At 36.8% G+C, this 18,545-nt stretch overlaps 1 protein-coding gene across 1 annotated transcript in view; it reads left to right on the top strand.

Annotated features, from left to right (window-relative positions):
- LOC130453599 (mucin-16-like) overlaps window positions 1-16,037 on the top strand; it is a 33,846-nt gene extending 17,809 nt beyond the window's left edge. The window contains exons 4-10 of the mRNA XM_056820599.1: window positions 6,314-6,441; window positions 6,567-6,634; window positions 8,111-8,283; window positions 8,964-8,999; window positions 12,401-12,525; window positions 12,647-12,714; window positions 15,749-16,037. Coding sequence (XP_056676577.1) covers window positions 6,314-6,441; window positions 6,567-6,634; window positions 8,111-8,283; window positions 8,964-8,999; window positions 12,401-12,525; window positions 12,647-12,714; window positions 15,749-15,929 — 779 coding nt within the window. The 3' untranslated portion in view covers window positions 15,930-16,037. The remainder of the gene's footprint in view (window positions 1-6,313; window positions 6,442-6,566; window positions 6,635-8,110; window positions 8,284-8,963; window positions 9,000-12,400; window positions 12,526-12,646; window positions 12,715-15,748) is intronic.
- The last annotated feature ends 2,508 nt before the right edge of the window (window positions 16,038-18,545 follow it).

Raw genomic sequence — 18,545 nt, 5'->3', positions numbered from 1 at the left:
GTAATTAGACCTTTGCCAAAGGTTTTTGTTAGGAAGATTGTTTCCCAATTTGTTGCTTCTCTTCTAATTTTGGTTGCATTGGTTTTGTTTGTTCAAAACCTTTTTAATTTGATGTAATAAAAATTATTTATTTTACATTTTGTGATTTTTTTCTAACTCTTGCTTGGTTTTAATATCTTTCCTTTCCAATAGATCTGAAATGTATGCTATTCTGTATTCACCTAAATTACTTATAGTTGCCTTCTTTAAATTCAAGTTATTCACCGATTCTGAGTTTATCTTGGTGGAGGGTGTGAGATGTTGATCCAAACATAATCTCTCCCATACTGTCTTCCAATTTTCCTGTAGTTTTTATCAAGTAGTGGGTTTTAGTCCCCAAAGCTGGGATCTTTGGGTTTATCATAGACTCTTTTTCTGAGGTTACTTACCCCATGATTTTTCTGGATATCCTTAATCTTTTGTTCTTCCAAATGAACTTTGTTATGGTTTTTTATAATTAAGTAAAAAAAAAGTTTTTTTTTGTTAGTTCAATGGGTATGGCACTAAATAAGTAAATTAATTTGGTTAGGATGGTCATTTTCATTATGTTAGCTCATCCTACCCATGAGCAATCCGTGTTTTTTAATCATTTAGATCTAGTTTTAATTATGTGGAGAGTGTTTTGTAATTGTGTTCATATAGTTCCTGTTTTTGTCTAGGAAGATAGATTCCTAAATATTTTATATTGACTAGGATGATTTTAAATGGAATTTCTCTTTCTAATTCTTGCTGTGGAGACATGTTGGAAATATATAGAAATGCTGATGACTTATGTGGGTTTATTTTGTGTCCTGTAACTTTGCTAAAGTTGTTGATTATTTCAACTAGCTTTTTATTTGATTCTTTAGGATTTTTTAAATAGACCATCATATCAACGGCAAATAGTGACAGCTTGGTCTCCTCGTTGCCTATTTTAATACCTTCAGTTTCTTTTACTTTAATTGCTACTGTTATTTTATCTAGTACAATGTTAAATAATTGAGGTGATAAAGGGCATCCTTGTTTAACTCCTGGTCTTATTGGGAAGGTTTTTGGTTTATCCCCATTACAGATTATGTTTATTTGTTGATGGTTTAAGATATATACTGTTTATTATTTTAGGAAAGGCCCTTCTATTCCTATGTTTTCTAGTATTTTCAATAGGAATGAGTGTTGTATTTTGACAAAGCCTTTTTCTCCATCCATTGAAATAATCATGTGATTTTTGTTGGTTTTCTTGTTAATATGGTCAATTATGTGGATGGTTTTCCTAATATTGAACCATCCTTGCATTCCAGGTATAAATCTTAACTGGTTATAGTGAATAACTCGTGATCAATTGCTGGAGTCTTTTTGCTTGTATCCTATTTAAGATTTTTGCATCTATATTCATTAAGGAGATTTTAGTCTGTAGTTTTCCTTCTCTGTTTTTGATCTGCCTGGCTTTGGAATCAGTACCATATTTCTGTCATAAAAAGAATTTGGTAGAATTCCTTCTTTGTTTATTCTGTGAAATAGTTTGTCTAATATTGGGATTAGTTGTTCTTTGAATGTTTGATAGAATTCGTTTGGGAATCCATCTGCTCCTGGGGATTTTTTCTTAGGGAATTCTTTGATAGCTTGTTCAATTGCTTTTTTTGATATGGGTTTTTTTTTTAGGTAGTCTATTCATCTGTTAGTCTAGGCAATTTATATTTTTGTAAATATTAATCCATGTCACCTAGATTGCCATATAATTGGGCATAATAAATTTTAATGATTGCCTTAATATCCTTTTTATTAGAGGTGATGTCTCCCTTTTCCTCTTGTCAATTTTGTTTTAGTCTTTCGTTTTTAAAATTAGATTGACCAGTACTTTGTTTATTTTATTTCTTTTTTCAAAGTACCAGCTTCTAGTTTTATTTATTAAATCAATAGTTCTTTTACTTTCAATTTTATTAATTTCTCCTTTGATTTTTAGGCTCTCTAAGTTAGTCTTCATCTGAGGATTTTTAATTTGTTCCCTTTCTAGTTTTTTTAATTTGTATGCCCAATTCATTGACCTCTGTCCTCCTGAATTTGTTAATATATGAACTCAAGGATATATATTTCCCCCTGAGTAATTCTTCGGCAGCATCCCGTAGATATTGAAAGGACGTGTCTTCATTGTCATTTTCTTCAGTGAATTTATTAATTGTTTCTATGATTTGTTCTTTAACTAACAGTTTTTTGAGAATTATATTGTTTAATTTCCATTTAATTTTTGATTTGCCTCTCCATGTACCTTTTACTAATTATTATTTTTATTGAATTGTGGCCTGAGAAAGTTGCATTCATTATTTCTGCTCTTTTACACTTCTTTGCAATATTTTTATGCCCTAGTACATGGTCAATCTTTAGGAATGTACCACGTGCTGCTGAAAAGAAGGTGTATTCCTTTTTGTCCCTATTTATTTTTCTCCACATGTCTACTAACTCTAATTTTTCTAAGATTTCATTCAGTTCTCTTACCTCTTCTTAATTATTTTTTGGTTTGATTTATCTAGTTCTGATAGAGGAAGTTTCAGGTCTCCCACTAATATAGTTTTTCTATTTTTTATCTTTGAGCTCCACTAGTTTTTCCTTTAGAAATTTGAATGCTCTGCCATTTGGTACATACATTTTGAGTACTGATATTTCCTCATTATCTATACTGCCTTTTATCAGGGTGTAATTAACTTCCTTATCTCTTTTAACTAGATATATTTTTTATTTGGCTTTGTCAGAGATTATGTTTGTAATTCCTGCCTTCTTTTTAACAGTTGATGGCCAATAGATTTGGCTCCATCCTCTTACTTTTATCCTATGTGTGTCTACCTTCGTCATCTGTGTTTCTTGTAGACAGCATATGGTAGGGTTTGGGATTCTAATTCACTGTGCTATTCACCTGCATTTCATGGGTGATTTCATTCCATTCACATTCAGAGTTATGATTACCAGCTGTGTATTTACCAGCATTTTGATTTCCACTCCTAGTCCTGCCTTTTATTACCTTTATACCAATATTTTGTTTTTAATCAGTCCCCCTAATTTCTTGGTTACCTGCTCTGCGCTTCTTTTCCAACTGCTTCCCCACCACCTGTGTTCAACTCTCTGAGCCTAGCACAGCTTTGCCTGCAAGGTATTCCCTCCAGACTAGCACCCTTGCCCACCCAGAGCTTCCAGCAACTGCTGGAGGCTCAGTGTTCTCCTGGGGTCCTGGGATCTTCCTTTTTCCTTCCCCTTATACACAAGTGTTCTTGAATTCAGGCTTTTGGGGGGGTGTACCTTTTAAGTTGAGTCCAGCAGAAGGGTTCCTTGGCCCTGTCCTTTTGTTAGGTTTGGTTTTCAGTCCCCTAGGCGCATTTAGTTTTTATTCTGTGAGGAAGGGTTTTCAGAGGTCTAAAGTTTTGCTACCTCCTGTGTATTCCTGACTGCAGATCCATGAAATCTGATTGTTTATTTTTAGTAGTTGGTAGTATATTTTTGTTGGCAGTATATTTTCTGGTCTAAAAGTTCTTGAACCTGACTATACCATTCCTGGGTATTGTCATTTGGGGATTTAATGCAGGCGAAGATCTGTGGATTTTTTCAATCTCTAATTTACCCTCTTACTTAAGAATATCAGGGAAGTTTTCTTGGATCATTTTCCTTTTGTCTTGATTTTTCTTAAATTGGGTCTCCTGGATCTGTTTCCTTGTCTGTTGTTTTATCAATGAGGTATGGTATCATATTTTCCTCAATTTTTTCCATTCTTTTGATTTTGTTTTATAGACTCTTGCTGCCTTGTGAAGTATTTTTTTCTAGTTTTTCAATGCTTATTTTTAAAGACTAAATTTAATCCCTAGTTTTTTTTTTATCATACTTTTCATTTTCATCTATTTTTCTTTATAGGTCATCTTTCACTTTCTTTGCCTTGTTTTCAAACTGATTAATTCTGGCTTTTAAGATTATTATTTTCTTGTTTCAGTTCATGTACCTGTTTCCAGATGATCTATTTTGCTTTTTAAAATTTTCCCCAAATTTTCTTCAGCCTCTCTTAATTACTTTTTGAGTTCTTTGAAAGTGTGAGTCCAATTTGCTGGAGTTCCTGAGGTTTTGCTTGATGTTCTTTTGTCCTCCTCTGTTCCATTTGTTCTTTCTTCTTTACCTGAATAGAAACTGTTGTTTGTAATTTCTTTTTTCTTTTTCACTTCTATTTTTTCCTTCTTTCTGACTCCTCATTGGCTATATTCTTGCTGCTCTGTTCATTTCCTGGGTCTGTGATTTGGGCTTCTCTGATCTTCTGATTAACTGGATGAGGCTGATGGAATTAACCTGTTGTATTAATGTTCCCAGAGAGCAGATCTTCCCCAGCTGCTAGCATAATCTGAAGGTGAAAGTGAAGCTGTGGAGGCTGAAGATAGTTATCCTTGTCCTTCTCACTTCCTTTCTGCCAGCTGCCTGGTCAGAATCCTGAGCTTCCTGTAGTGGTACCAAGTTACTCTGTCATAGTTGCAGCCTTCTCCTTGGGATCCCCAGCAGCAGGATTCTTACTGCTGGTCTAACATAATAGGTGCTGAGTGGTGGAGGAGTGGTGTTGGAGGTTGAGCTTTTCTGTCTCCCTGGAGTTTTTCTTCACTATCTATAGATTGGATTGATCCAGTTTAGATGATCTACAGAGCTCAATGAGCTCTGAGGTCAAGCAGGGACCCCAGATGGAGGAGTGGAAACTGAAGCCTATGACCAGGCTTCCCTCCTCTCTGCCCTTCTCCTCTAGCGCTGCCTCTCCACCAGCTGTGGTAATAACCCTGAACCTTGGGTAGCAGTGGTAGCTGGAGCCCTTGCTCTGAGATCCCAGCAACCACCTACTTCTCAGCAGAGTAGGTGGGGTAAGGGACCTGGAAATTTCCTTTTTCTATTCCTTAAACTGAGAATTCAACCTTCTCTGAGTACCTTTTATGTTGAATCAAGTAGGAGGGTACCCCAACTCTGTCCTGTTGTTGTATTTAGTTTTCTGACCTCCTCAAAGAGCTTTTTTTTCATTGCTATGGATGGGTTTTCATAGAGGATTTGACTTTTGATGCTTCTAAGCCACCATCTTTATTCTTCCCCATCCCCTCACTTCCTAATTCTTTTCCTTCCCCCACAAAAGATCTATTTTCAATATTTTTGTATATGCAAATCCTTCCCCTTTTTATTTTTTATCTCCTTGAGATAGAAACCAAATAATTGCATTACTGGCTCAAAGAGTATGTACTGTTATAGGCCTTTGGACATAGACCAAGCTACTCTCTGGAATGGTCGAATCAGTTCACAGCTCCCTCAATGAGGCATCAATGTCTCAACTTTTCCATATCCCCTCCATGTTTTGTAATTTTACTTTTCTATCATAAGAGCTAATCTCATAGGTTGTAAGGTGGTACTTCAGATTTGTTGTACTTTGCATTTCTCTAAATAATAATGATTTAGAGTATTTTTGCATGTCTAGAGTTGCATGTCTAAAGAGAGCTTCAATTACTTTGCCTGATAATTCCCTTTACATATCCTTTGACCATTCATCAATTGGGAAATGACTTGTATTATATCAGTTTTGTGAAGGGTAATTTGATAGAGATCACATGATGATTTGTATCTTCTCCACCACCTTGTCTCCACCCTCAGCTTTTACTCTTACAAATTTGAATTAGTGGAAACTGGAAAGGAGACCCTTTTCAGAAGAATTGGAAGCAAAGGTCCACCCTATTACCTCATTCCTTCTAATTCTTTTACCTAAGCTATTTTGTTTGGGAGAGGGGGGACTTTTAAATTTCATCTTTAAAACATAGTTCATTTTATCTTGCTATCTATACTCTATCCCTCAAGTGATCATAAACTGTCTACCTGTTGATAAATTTGAAAGTTAAAATTTTCCTCATAACTCTCAGTTTTTTAGCATTTCACCCTTTATATCTTACTAATTTGAAGTTCATTTCTCTAAGTCAGGCAAGATGTTGGTTCATCCCTAGTTTTTGTTAGATTAATTTTCAGATTTCTTTGAAAATTTTTTTCAAATAATGAGTTCTTACCCTTGAAGGTGGACAAACCTCTTCATTTTACATGTGAGGAAACTAAGGCCCAAAGGTAGGACATGGGAGGGTAAGGATTTGAAGCCAGGTTTTCTGACTTCAAATTCACAAGTTCTTTATAGTTCCAGAGTAATGATAATGATTGTAACAATCAACATTTGAATCAAATTTAAAGATTAACAAAGCATTTTATCTCATTCATGTAACATTTCTGAGGCTCAGACATGGGACTCTCTTTCTCTCCTGTACAGCATCAGAGAGCTCCTACTTGAAGGTTTTCAACCTCAAATTCACCATCCTCAACCTGTTCTACACAACAGACATGGGTCAAAGGGGCTCCAGCAAATTCAACTCCATTGAGGATGTCCTGCAACCTCTGGTGAGACTCTACCTCCACTCCTCTACCTCCTCTCTCCCAAGCTTTCTTCCTCAGCCCTGGGTATCCAGGCTTGCTATTTATTTAGCCAGGCACTCAGCAGTTTCTTCCTTTCCTTTTGTTTCTAGATCAACAACTTGTTTAGAAAAAGCAGCTTTGGCCCTCACTATTTTGGATGCAGGCTGACTTTGTTAAGGTGAGAGTCATGGGAGCTGACGGTTCAAATAGTAGGAACTAGCACATTCCCATCTGACTTAGATCGTGTCCAGATTGGTTCTTCCTCCACTTCGCTGTTGTAATTCCTTCTTTCCCAAGCTGAGGTGGGTAAAATATCCCAACCAACAAGCCATTAGAAAAATTCTGGGCTCCTTCTAGCCTTTTTCATGTGGAGAAAAGCTCCTTTCCCCACAACTTTTCTAAAGACAATGTTGCAACTGTTTTTACTTTTTCTTTATAGTTCCACATACAAGGAATAACTTAGGAAGTACCAAGTGGTGCTTAGTAAAGGACTGCTTAGAAATTATAAACATTACCTTTCTCTAGAATTAGAGAATTGTAGATTATAAGCTAGAAGGGACTTTCAAGTTCATCTGGATTACTTTCTTCATTTACAGATGAAAAGTGAAGACCCAAGGAGACATTTCTAGAGTCAAAGATACTGTCAAATCCAGAATTTTAACACAGGCCCTTTAACTTTAAATCCAATGATCTTTCCACTACTCTAAAGAAATTACTGAAAATAATCAGACCCCATACACACTTGTAAACATAGATATGAGTGAATTCACACATCCCTGCCAATTCCACTGTGTCCAATGAGAGTGCTAGGCTTGCAAATAGGAAGACCTGAGTGCAAATTCTCTCTCAAACTCAATGAACTGATGCAGAGTGAAATGAGCAGAGCCAAGAGAACATTGTATACAGAAAGTAAACCATTGTGGAACAATTCAGTGTAATAGATTTTGCTACTAGTAGCAATTCAAGAATCCAGGACAATCTTGAAGGACTTATGGGAAAGAATGCTAACCACATTGAGAAAAAGAACTATGGAAGTAGAAATGCCAAAGAAAAACATGGAAATTGGTATCAAGTGATAACAATTTGTACATCAAGTGACAACAATTTGTACAAAGCAGTGGAATGGCTTGTTGGCTCTGGGAGGGGAGATTGAAGAAGGGAGGGAAATAAAATGAAGCATGGAAACAGTGAAAAATATTTTAAAATAAAAATTAATTTAAGAATTCTCTCTCAGACAATTACCAGTGGTATGATTCTCAGCAAGTCACATAACTTCCTTTAGCCTCAATTTCTTCATCTTTAAAATGGGAAGGTTAGTTGTGATCTCTTCCATGTCCTTTTCAACTCTAAATCTATAATTCTTTCCAAACCTTTTTTTCAAAGTAGGCCACTTCTCTCATGAAATATTCTCTGAATAACTAAATTTCACTAACTAAACTATTGGTGTCAAACTCAAAAGGAAACAGAGGTCACTAAATTGTACATCAAAGTCCTTGTGCCCCACATATTGACTCAGAAAACCATGCAAATTTATATATTTCATCATCAACAGTTTAAGATTAGAGAGGAACTATGAACTACATTTTAGTCTGGTTCAAGTGACTATCAGGGAGGGCCATGTTTAATACTTCTTGTTTAAATCCTCAATTTCCAGGTCTATGAAGAATAGGATAGCAACAGCAGTGGATGTTGAATGTGCTTATCAGGAAGATTCCTCCGCCCCTGTCCTGGACCGAGAGAAGATTTACTGGGAGCTGAGTGAACAGACCCATGGAAAAACAAAGCTGGGACCCTACATTCTACATAAGGAAAGCCTTTATGTGGATGGTGAGTGAATTGGAACATGCACCTTTGTTTCTCTGAGTGGCTCTATTTCTAGAAATTGACCAACCTGCTCCAAATTCTCCTTTCCTTTTAGACCACCTTTGTTTCCATGGGTTTTTTTTTTCTACCCCTCCTGGGAGCACTGGCTCTCAAAGTTATGGCAAACTATAAAGACATGGCGGGGGGTGGTTACTTCTAAAGATTAGAAGTGGCTTGGTTTTTCTTAGGCTCCTTAAACTAAATTTACTCCATGTATCCCTTCCTATTGAATAAGGAAGTGCCTTGAATGATGAAACATATTTCATTTTACCAACCCTATGGGTCCCAGAACCTCTCTCCATTCCTTCTTTCAGCTTTTTCCCAGATAGAGCTACCATATCAAATATTTATGTCTCTCCCTCACCCCACTTTCTCTCTCTCCCCACACCAATCACTATTTTTTCTCCTTCCTCTTTTGTCTCATTCTGCTCACTCTTCTCTTTTCTCTATCTACCCTCTTCTCTTATAATCACTTTTCTTCTGTCCTATTCTCTTCCATTATGCTCTATTCTTCTTTCACCTCATTTCATCTGTTTCCCTGAGTTCTTCTTTGCTTCCCTCCCCATTCATCTCTCTTTCTCTCCTTCCCTCTAAATTTCTTTTTTTTACTTCTGTTATTTTTCTTCTCCCTTTCCCAACTACAGGGTATAGCCATCAGATACCAACCACCACCACAAACAGTAAGTTTTTAATTTCTTAATTACTTTATTTAATGGGAGATTGCAATGAAAATTTTCTTTACTTTTTGGAGAAGGGGGGGTATGGTAGGGCAGAGGAGAAAAAGTGGGTTGGGGGTTCAGAATGAGGTATTCTGTAAGATATGGCCAATGTATAGATTTTCTTTACTTATTTGCCCATGTTTTTTTCTTTTTAATTAAAAGCGTATCTAAATTGATCAAAAAGGGGAAAATACCCAATGGGACTTGGAAAACCCCTATCACCTTCTTGATCTGTATTTAGAGTCAAACCTTGTGGTCTTTGTAACCCTGGTACACAGAAGTGATATCTCAACATTACAGGGAGACTTGTGCCCACTCCTCTATAGCCTTCATTCAGCAATGTTGGTGAACGGTTTTCATTAAAAATTTTTTTCTTTTTCCCTCCTTCAATAATTGCACTCTATCCAAACCTATCTCTTGCTTAGGCATCATTATCCTCTGGCATTATAGGTAGGAAATGAGTGATGGTTTACTTCCTCTCCTGGCAAGGTTTAATTAAGACTAAAGGACCCAAGAAGATAAAGCAGGAAATGGGAGAAGTCAGGAAAGATGTACTCCTAGGTGTTAGGTCTAACAATGAAAGTAATGATCTCTTCTCACATGGACCCTGCATTCCAACAAGAGTGACAGCAATTCCAGAGATAAATCTAGGTAGAATAAAAACAAAGAATAAATATAACTACCATGTAGTTAGTGACAAAGAGTTTATATACTGAGAGGGCAGTCAGGAATGGTTTAATGTAGGGGGTAGTAGGTGGAGCTGCATCTTGAGAGAAGAATAGGGGTCCTCTGAAGTGAAAGGGAGAAATGAGGGCTTTCCAAGTATAGATATACTGGTTTTATGAGAAACTGAATAAAATAGAGCATTGGCTAATTTTATTTAAAAAGCGAAAGTACTAAATTAAATGATCAGTATCAAATCTAAAATGAGTGAATCTACCACTAATACAGAGGGAATTAAGGCAATTATAGGAGTTGTTTTACCCAATTATATGAGAAAAGTTACAATCTAGTTGGATTAATGAATATTTACAAAAATGTAAATTGCTGAGATTAACAAATGAATGAAATAGAATATTTAAATGACACCATCTTGGAAAAAATAAATTGAACAAACCATCAAAGAAGTCTTTTAGGAAAAAAAACCCAGGGTTAGATGAATTGACAAGGGAATTCTCTTAAAACATTTAAAGAGTAATAAATCCCAATATTGTGTAAAGTATTTGGCAAATTAGGCAAAGAAGGAATCTTAATGAATACTTTTTATGACAAAAATATGGTGCTCATTCCTAAGTCCGGAAGATGAAATATAGAGAATGTAAAGTACAAATTAATTTCCTTAATATGAATATTGAGGTAAAATTTTAAATCAAATATATACTAGCAAAGAGACTATACCAATATAACACAAGGATCATTCACTATGGCCAGATAGAATTTATGCCAGGAATGCAAGGTTGCTTAAAAATTAGGAAAACTATCAGTATAATTGACTATATCAATAACAAAAGTAACAAAAGTCACAGGATTATCTCAATAGATAATGAGACAAAATGCAAAACTCGATCCTATTAAAAAACACTGGAAAGCATAGGAATTAATGGGCATTTCCCCAAAATTAAAAGTAATATCTACCTAAAGCCATCAGCAAGGATCATCTATGATGGAGATAAGTTAGAAGGCTTTCCAAGACGATTAAGACTGAAGCAAGGATGCCCATTATCATCATTACTATTCAACGTAGTACTAGAAATGTTAGCTTTTTATTAAGAGAAGAAAAGAAATTGAAGAACGGAAAGTAGCCAGAGGTTTCTTTTAAAAAATTATATTCTATTCTAAATTCTCTATTTGCCCATTGAAAAGATAAAAAATGTGATACCCATTATCCATATGAAGTCATGCAAAATATATTTCAACATTATATTATTATATTCAGCATTCAAGCATAAAAAAGAAACATAAAATATCTGCTTCAGTTTGCACTCAGAATTCAACAGGCCTCTCTCTGGAGTGGGATAGTACTTGTGGAGGGCTTTAAAAGCTAGAGAAGGGGGACAGCTATGTGACTCCATGGATAGAGGGCCAGATTGGAGATAGGTGATCCTGTGTTCAAATTTGACTGCAGATACTTTCTAGTTGTGTGACTCTGGGCTTCACTGGGCAAATTACTTAACCCCAGTTGGCTAGCCTTTGCCACTCTTCTGCGACCAATATTTTCTACTGATTCTAAGTCAGAAGGTAGGGGGTTCAGAAAAATCAAACAAACTAAAGAGAAGGTTTTAAAATTTAAACATGTGAAGTATGTTCTTTCCTTTTCTAAGGCAAATTTCTAAGTCCATGAGGACTCAATGTATAAAGTCTTCTGATAGAATGTAAACTCTTTGAGGTCAAGTAATGTTTTATTTTTGTCTCCCTGTCTTCAATACCTAGAGCAATGCCTGGCTTAGTGTAGGCGTTTAATAAATGTTTGTTGATTGATTTAAAAATGAGATAAAATTTGTAAAGTACTTTGTAAATATGAAAGTGCTAGATACCTTCATTGATATGAAAAAAGTGCTTATCATTCAACTTCTGATTTGATCTGGTATCTATCTTGGGACCACTTTTCTAGTTTCCAAGTCTAGAGTAATCTATTCTTCTTGACCTTGAGAAGCAATGTTGGTACTGGGGGAATAAGGGGTTGGAAGTGGAGAATAAGAGCTTTCCCCCCTGGTAGGAAGGTGCTATTATTATGCTCATTTTACAATTGAGCAAATGGAGGCAGAGATGAAGTGCCTTGCCCCAGGGTCAAACAGCTAGTAATTGTTTGAGATATAGGAGAGACTCAGAGTCAGATCAGCATTAGATAACCAATGTTCCTTTGTTAGTTCTGATATTTCCCTCCTGTGTGGCCTAGATCATAGGTGTCACACAAACACCCAGAGCCTCAGTTTGCCCCTACTTCCACAGATCATTTCCAGGAAAGTATTTCCCAAACCTCTGAAGTTCTTTGTATGCATTAAATCAATCAGCCAGAATCTGTCTCCAGGTTTGTGCCAGGAGCTGTCCACGGTGCTGGAACTCTAGAGGCAAAAATCACCTAGATTCTGCCCTTGAATTTTTTATTCTCTTGAGGGAAAGGAACAAAGTATCCATTTGCTAATATATAGAAAATACGTTCAAAGCAATTGGGTAAGGACACTAAAAAGTAAGGGAAGTGGCCTGGCATTTGAAATGAAGGAAGCCAAAAGTTCTAGGAAGCAGAAATGAGGAAGGCATACATTCTATCTAGCCTCTGTTGAACTATGGATACATGACCCAGGCTTTTGAGTTTTTGTGCTTTGTGTTCCACCCCCACCTTCAACCCTCCTGCCTCCCTCCAGCCTGGAGACCCAGTCTAGAGGCTTTCACCCTGAACTTCACCATCACCAACCTGCTGTACACAGAAGACTTGGGGCAGAAGGATTCCATCAAATTCAAGTCCACTGAAAAGATTCTTCAGAATATGGTAAGGGTTGCCACTGCTTTGATTTGCAAAGTGTTTATTCTATTCAAGAAGCTTCCATTGCTCCTCATGCCTTTACCTCTAGACAATACTTAGCTCACTTCCCTTTTCTTCTCTTATCTAGCTTGGCCCTTTGTTTGAGAACAGCAGCCTTGGTTCCAGTTATTCCAGGTGCAAACTGACTTTCCTAAGGTGAGGCCCAGCATCCTTAATGGACTCCAATTATGTAGACTTACTTAAATAAAGCCACCCCTTTCTGCCTCTTCTTATTCTTCTTCCAAGTCAGGATATCCACTGTTCCACTCATAGCTGACCCATTCAGTCACACTCATCTCATTTCCTATTCTCAGACCATTGGATTTAAGAGTCAGAGTGAGCTTGAGTAAAAAATCTTGTCTCACAACATGAGAAAATTGGGTCCAGAAAGGCTGGGACTATATCAAGGTCACAAAGGGATTCCGTGGCAGATTTTTAATCTCATGTAAGATTTTAGGCCATACATCTGATTCTTGTCCTTTCATCTTCTTGTTCAATTCATTCAGCCAACAGTCATTTATTTATTTGTAGTTTTAAATTTTTATATCAAATTTAATTTTAACAGACCAAAAGGAGACACTTTCATGTGTTCATTTCAGTCATAGATCAGTAGGTGGAAGTGATAATAAAAAATTATATTATCTAACATTTACATCGAGTTTGCTATTTGCTAAGGGCTATGCTTAGTTTCTTTATAATTAATATCTCATTTGGTTTCTCAGAACAGTTCTTGGATGTTGGTGCTACAAGAGGCATTCTTTTAGTGCTTTAGTAGGTTCTGACTATGTAAAATGAAAAAAGAGTCCCTTTCCCTCCCAAGAAGCTTATATTCTATGGTAGGAATACTACATTTATACTAGGTAAATTGCTGCATTTAGGATCAGTGGATCTGGGTTCAAATTCCAACCCTTGTCATCTGATGCCTGCGTGACTATGGGCAAGTCACTTCATCTCTGCTGGGCTTGGGATTCCTCCTCTGTAAAGTCAATGTATTGGATTAGGTTAGCTTGAAAGTTCCTTCCAGCTCTAGCTCTATGATAAATAAATAAAAACAATCTGATGTCAGAACATAGGTAACAACTGAGTGAGGAAATGAGGAAAGGCAAGCAAGTGTCAATGAGAGACCAAAGCTCTAGAAAGGCACTAGGTTTGGATTTATCTTTATAGGAATTAACTTTATACATCTAGGTTCCAAAAAGTGAATAATGAATGCTATGAAGCAGTTGTATCATTCAAGAATATGCTAGTGTACCAATTATCCTATTTCATATATAGCTAGCTATTTATAAAATAGGGTAATTGGTGTCAGCCCAGCAGAAACATGAAATGAAAATTTACATCATACAAATGTTTGTTGTGGGATTCATTGTTTGAACTAACAAAGAGCTACCTGCAGAGAAAATAGGTAAAGTGATTGGAAATTTTGAAGTCACCACGGGGTGTTGAGATGACTAAGGGAAGGGGGAAATCAGAGTTTTTTAAAAAGACATGGATCTTGATGGCACAAAGTTAAGAATTAATGAACAATTTTTTTAAAAAAGCACCCAAGTACTTACTATATGCCAAACAGAGCATGCTCGAAGCTCTAGAAGTATAGGGGAGGCAAAACATGAAAAAAAATTGGGTTTCATCTGAGAGAGAGACACAGAGAGAGACAGAGAGATGCGACCGTGAAAAAGTTGGGTTTCAAGACTGTGAATTGCCAAATCAGTAAAGATAATTTTGGTGTCTTGATTATAATCAAAAATAAGTGGTCACCATGGGAAAAATTCCCAAATTTGAAAATACCCAAGTCAGCTGGGTTTTATGGAGTTAAGGGAAGGGAGAGAGACAGAGTAAGAGGAAATAGTAGGAAGGGCCTAGGCCAAAGGGCCTAGGTCTGAGCCTTAACAGAGATGAGTCAGTCTTTAATCACTCACCACAAGATTTGTCCCAAGCAAAACTACAGTCCAGAGACCCAGCTCCTCCAACTAACTCCAAACTCCAACTACTGTGAACTCCAACTAAAAAGACTCCACCTTGAGCTCCTTCCTTTTAAAGAACATTTTCTCTTGTGTCATCTCCCCTAAATTTTCACATCTACCAATCACAGTAGACATTTTCCCCAGGATTGACCATACTTAATTCATATCTTCTTTTATTATCACCTTCTCTGGGTAGACTAAAACTTCATACCTCTTTTGTTAAGCTTGCCTTTCTTGAGTTGCTTGACCTTTTAGTGATTAATTTAACCTTTATAGGTAGTTAGCACCCTTTTGTATTAGATCTAAAAATAGACCTAGCTTAAGGTTTTAGCTTCACTCTAAGTATGAGTTGAGGACTTTTCATTGTTCAGTAAGGAATTTTACAACTTTATTTTCCCCTAAAGTATGCCTAAGTATGGGTGGAGTAATGTTAAAATTCCCAATACATTCCTGATGAAGTACCTCCATTTGTTTCAATAAGGGAATAGCCTTAACCAAATGTTCTAAGGTAGACTCTGAGCAGTTTTAAGATTCAGAGAGAAAGACAGAGAGACAGAGACAGAGACAGAGAGAAGAGGACTAAGAAAATGCCATTGATTTTAGTCTTAGAAACAGCAGTTTTCAGTGTTTCCATGTCAGATCATTTCAGAAGTATGACTACAAGGGACTGATGAATGAATGGGTTAAGGGGAACCAGAAGTTCTGAGTGTAGATAGGCAGATCCAGCTAGATGACCTCATTCCAAAGAAATAGGGCAGGGTTAACAAAAAGGGTTAGTGAGCCAAAACCAAAATTAGAACATGTCAGCTAGTACAAAATGAGCAGAAACACATATTTGCAAGCTTGAGTTTACAGAGCACCAGTCACCCACTCAATGAGTAACTAAAAATATGAATTGCCTAAAGGAGGGAGGGAATAAGCATCTACATTCACATACAATGCTATACACTTTCATCAAGAGTTTTTCATTTGATCAAATTTGAACAAATTTCAACCACCCTGTAAGAAAGGTACTAATAGTATCCCCATTTTGCAGATGGGAAAACTGAGTTAATCAAATGTTAAGTGACTCACTAGATCTGCCTGGTTATTAAGTGCTGTGTGCTGAATTTGAACTCAGGTTTTTGTGATTCTAATCCCAAAGCTTTATGCACTGGGCCATCAGTGGTCTCCTATGAAATCATTCTCCATCATTTTAAGGATCCTATCAATGCATCTTTTTCCAGACCTCTGAAGAATCTGACAGTGACTGAAGTAGGTGTCATCTGCCTCTATCAGAGTGATTCCACTGGTCCCTTCCTGGATAGAGAGAGGGTTTACTGGGAATTCTGCAATCAGACTGGGGGCATCACTAGACTGGGGCCCTATACACTCGACAGGGACAGTCTCTACCTCAATGGTGAGTAAGCCCACTCAGGACATGACTCTTGAATCTTCTCCTTGATTTTGTCCCTGTTTGGAAAATAGACATTCTGCCCAAATTCTTGCTCCATTTTCCTCTGCCCACTGTAAGGTAAGCACAGCAGAGAAACAGGGGACCCAAAGAAACCAGGTGAATCAATTAAATCAGAACCCTCTCTGTCTCTGACTGTCTGTTTGTCTTCTCATTTCTTGCTTTCTCTAGGTTATAACCATCACTTACAATCTTCCACCTCTAGTAAGTATTCATCAACTTCATGTCTCTATCTATCTTCCTGTGACCTGGAAGAAGAAACAATTGATACTCCTACCAATCATATTTACTCTGTTTTTTTTTTGAAAGGGAAGGGATAGAAGGACCCAAGGGATGGCCTGTGGTCCCTCAGAATTTTAATCCTCACATTCCATGGACTACTTATTTACCAAGCCCAGCAAGAATCCTTTCCCCCATATTCCATATTCAAACATAATTTTTCTGTGACATTCAAATAGCTTTTCCAAGGTTTTCATTCTTTTTTTTTTTTTGGTGTTTTAGGTTTTTTTTTTCCTTTTTTTTTTAATATATTTTATTTGATCATTTCCAAGCATTATTCGTTAAAGACATAGATCATTTTCTTTTCCTCCCCTCCACCCCCCATAGCCGACGCGTAAGTCCACTGGGCATTAGATGTTTTCTTGATTTGAACCCATTGCTTTGTTGATAGTATTTGCATTAGAGTGTTCATTTAAAGTCTATCCTCTGTCATGTCCCCTCAACCTCTGTATTCAGGCAGTTGCTTTTTCTCGGTGTTTCCACTCCCATAGTTTATCCTTTGCTTATGAATGGTGTTTTTTTTCTCCTGGATCCCTGAAAGTTGTTCAGGGACATTACACCGCCCCTAATGGAGAAGTCCATTACGTTCGATTATACCACAGTGTATTAGTCTCTGTGTACAATGTTCTCCTGGTTCTGCTCCTCTCGCTCTGCATCACTTCCTGGAGGTTGTTCCAGTCTCCATGGAACTTCTCCACTTTATTATTCCTTTGAGCACAATAGTATTCCATCACCAACATATACCACAGTTTGTTCAGCCATTCCCCAATTGATGGGCATCCCCTCGTTTTCCAGTTTTGGGCCACCACAAAGAGCGCAGCTATGAATATTTTTGTACAAGTCTTTGTGTCCATTATCTCTTTGGGGTACAGACCCAGCAGTGCTATGGCTGGGTCAAAGGGTAGATATTCTTTTGTCGCCCTTTGGGCATAGTTCCAAATTGCCCTCCAGAATGATTGGATCAGTTCACAACTCCACCAGCAATGAATTAATGTCCCTACTTTGCCACATCCCCTCCAGCATTCATTACTTTCCTTTGCTGTTATGTTAGCCAATCTGCTAGGTGTGAGGTGATACCTCAGAGTTGTTTTGATTTGCATCTCTCTGATTATAAGAGATGTAGAACACTTCTTCATGTGCTTGTTAATAGTTTTGATTTCTTTATCTGAGAACTGCCTATCCATTTCCCTTGCCCATTTATCAATTGGAGAATGGCTTGATTTTTTGTACAATTGATTTAGCTCATTATAAATATGAGTAATTAAACCTTTGTCAGAGGTTTCTATGAAGATTTTTTCCCAATTTGTTGTTTCCCTTCTGATTTTAGTTATATTGGTTTTGTTTGTACAAAAGCTTTTTAGTTTGATGTAGTCAAAATTATTTATTTTACATTTTGTGATTCTTTCTATATCTTGCTTGGTTTTAAAGCCTTTCCCCTCCCAAAGGTCTGACATGTATACTATTCTGTGTTTACCCAATTTACTTATGGTTTCCTTCTTTATGTTTAAGTCACTCACCCATTTTGAATTTATCTTGGTGTAGGGTGTGAGGTGTTGATCTATTCCTAGTCTCTCCCACACTGTCTTCCAATTTTCCCAGCAGTTTTTATCGAATAGTGGATTTTTGTCCCAAAAGCTGGGATCTTTGGGTTTATCGTATACTGTCTTGCTGAGGTCATTTTCCCCCAGTCTATTCCACTGATCTTCCTTTCTGTTTCTTAGCCAGTACCAAATTGTTTTGATGACTGCTGCTTTGTAATATAGTTTGAGGTCTGGGACTGCAAGGCCCACATCATATGTGTTTTTTTTCATTATTTCCCTGGATATCCTTGATCTTTTGTTCTTCCAAATGAACTTTGTTATGGTTTTTTCTAAATCAGTGAAGAAGTATTTTGGTAGTTCAATGGGTATGGCACTAAATAGATAAATAAGTTTGGGTAGGATGGTCATTTTTATTATATTGGCTCGTCCTATCCATGAGCAGTTAATGTTTTTCCAATTGTTCAAGTCTAGTTTTAGTTGTGTGGCGAGTGTTTTGTAGTTGTGTTCATATAGTTCCTGTGTTTGTCTTGGGAGATAGATTCCTAGGTATTTTATTTTGTCTAAGGTGATTTTTAATGGGATTTCTCTTTCTAGTTCTTGCTGCTGAGCTGTGTTGGGGATATATAGAAAAGCTGATGATTTATGTGGGTTTATTTTGTATCCTGCAACTTTGCTAAAGTTGTTGATTATTTCAATTAGCTTTTTGGTTGAATCTCTAGGATTCTTTAAGTAGACCATCATGTCATCCGC

Source organism: Monodelphis domestica, chromosome 3 (genome assembly GCF_027887165.1).
Source record: "Monodelphis domestica isolate mMonDom1 chromosome 3, mMonDom1.pri, whole genome shotgun sequence".
Taxonomy (NCBI): Eukaryota; Metazoa; Chordata; class Mammalia; order Didelphimorphia; family Didelphidae; genus Monodelphis; species Monodelphis domestica.
This window is presented reverse-complemented; position numbering and strand designations above follow the sequence as displayed.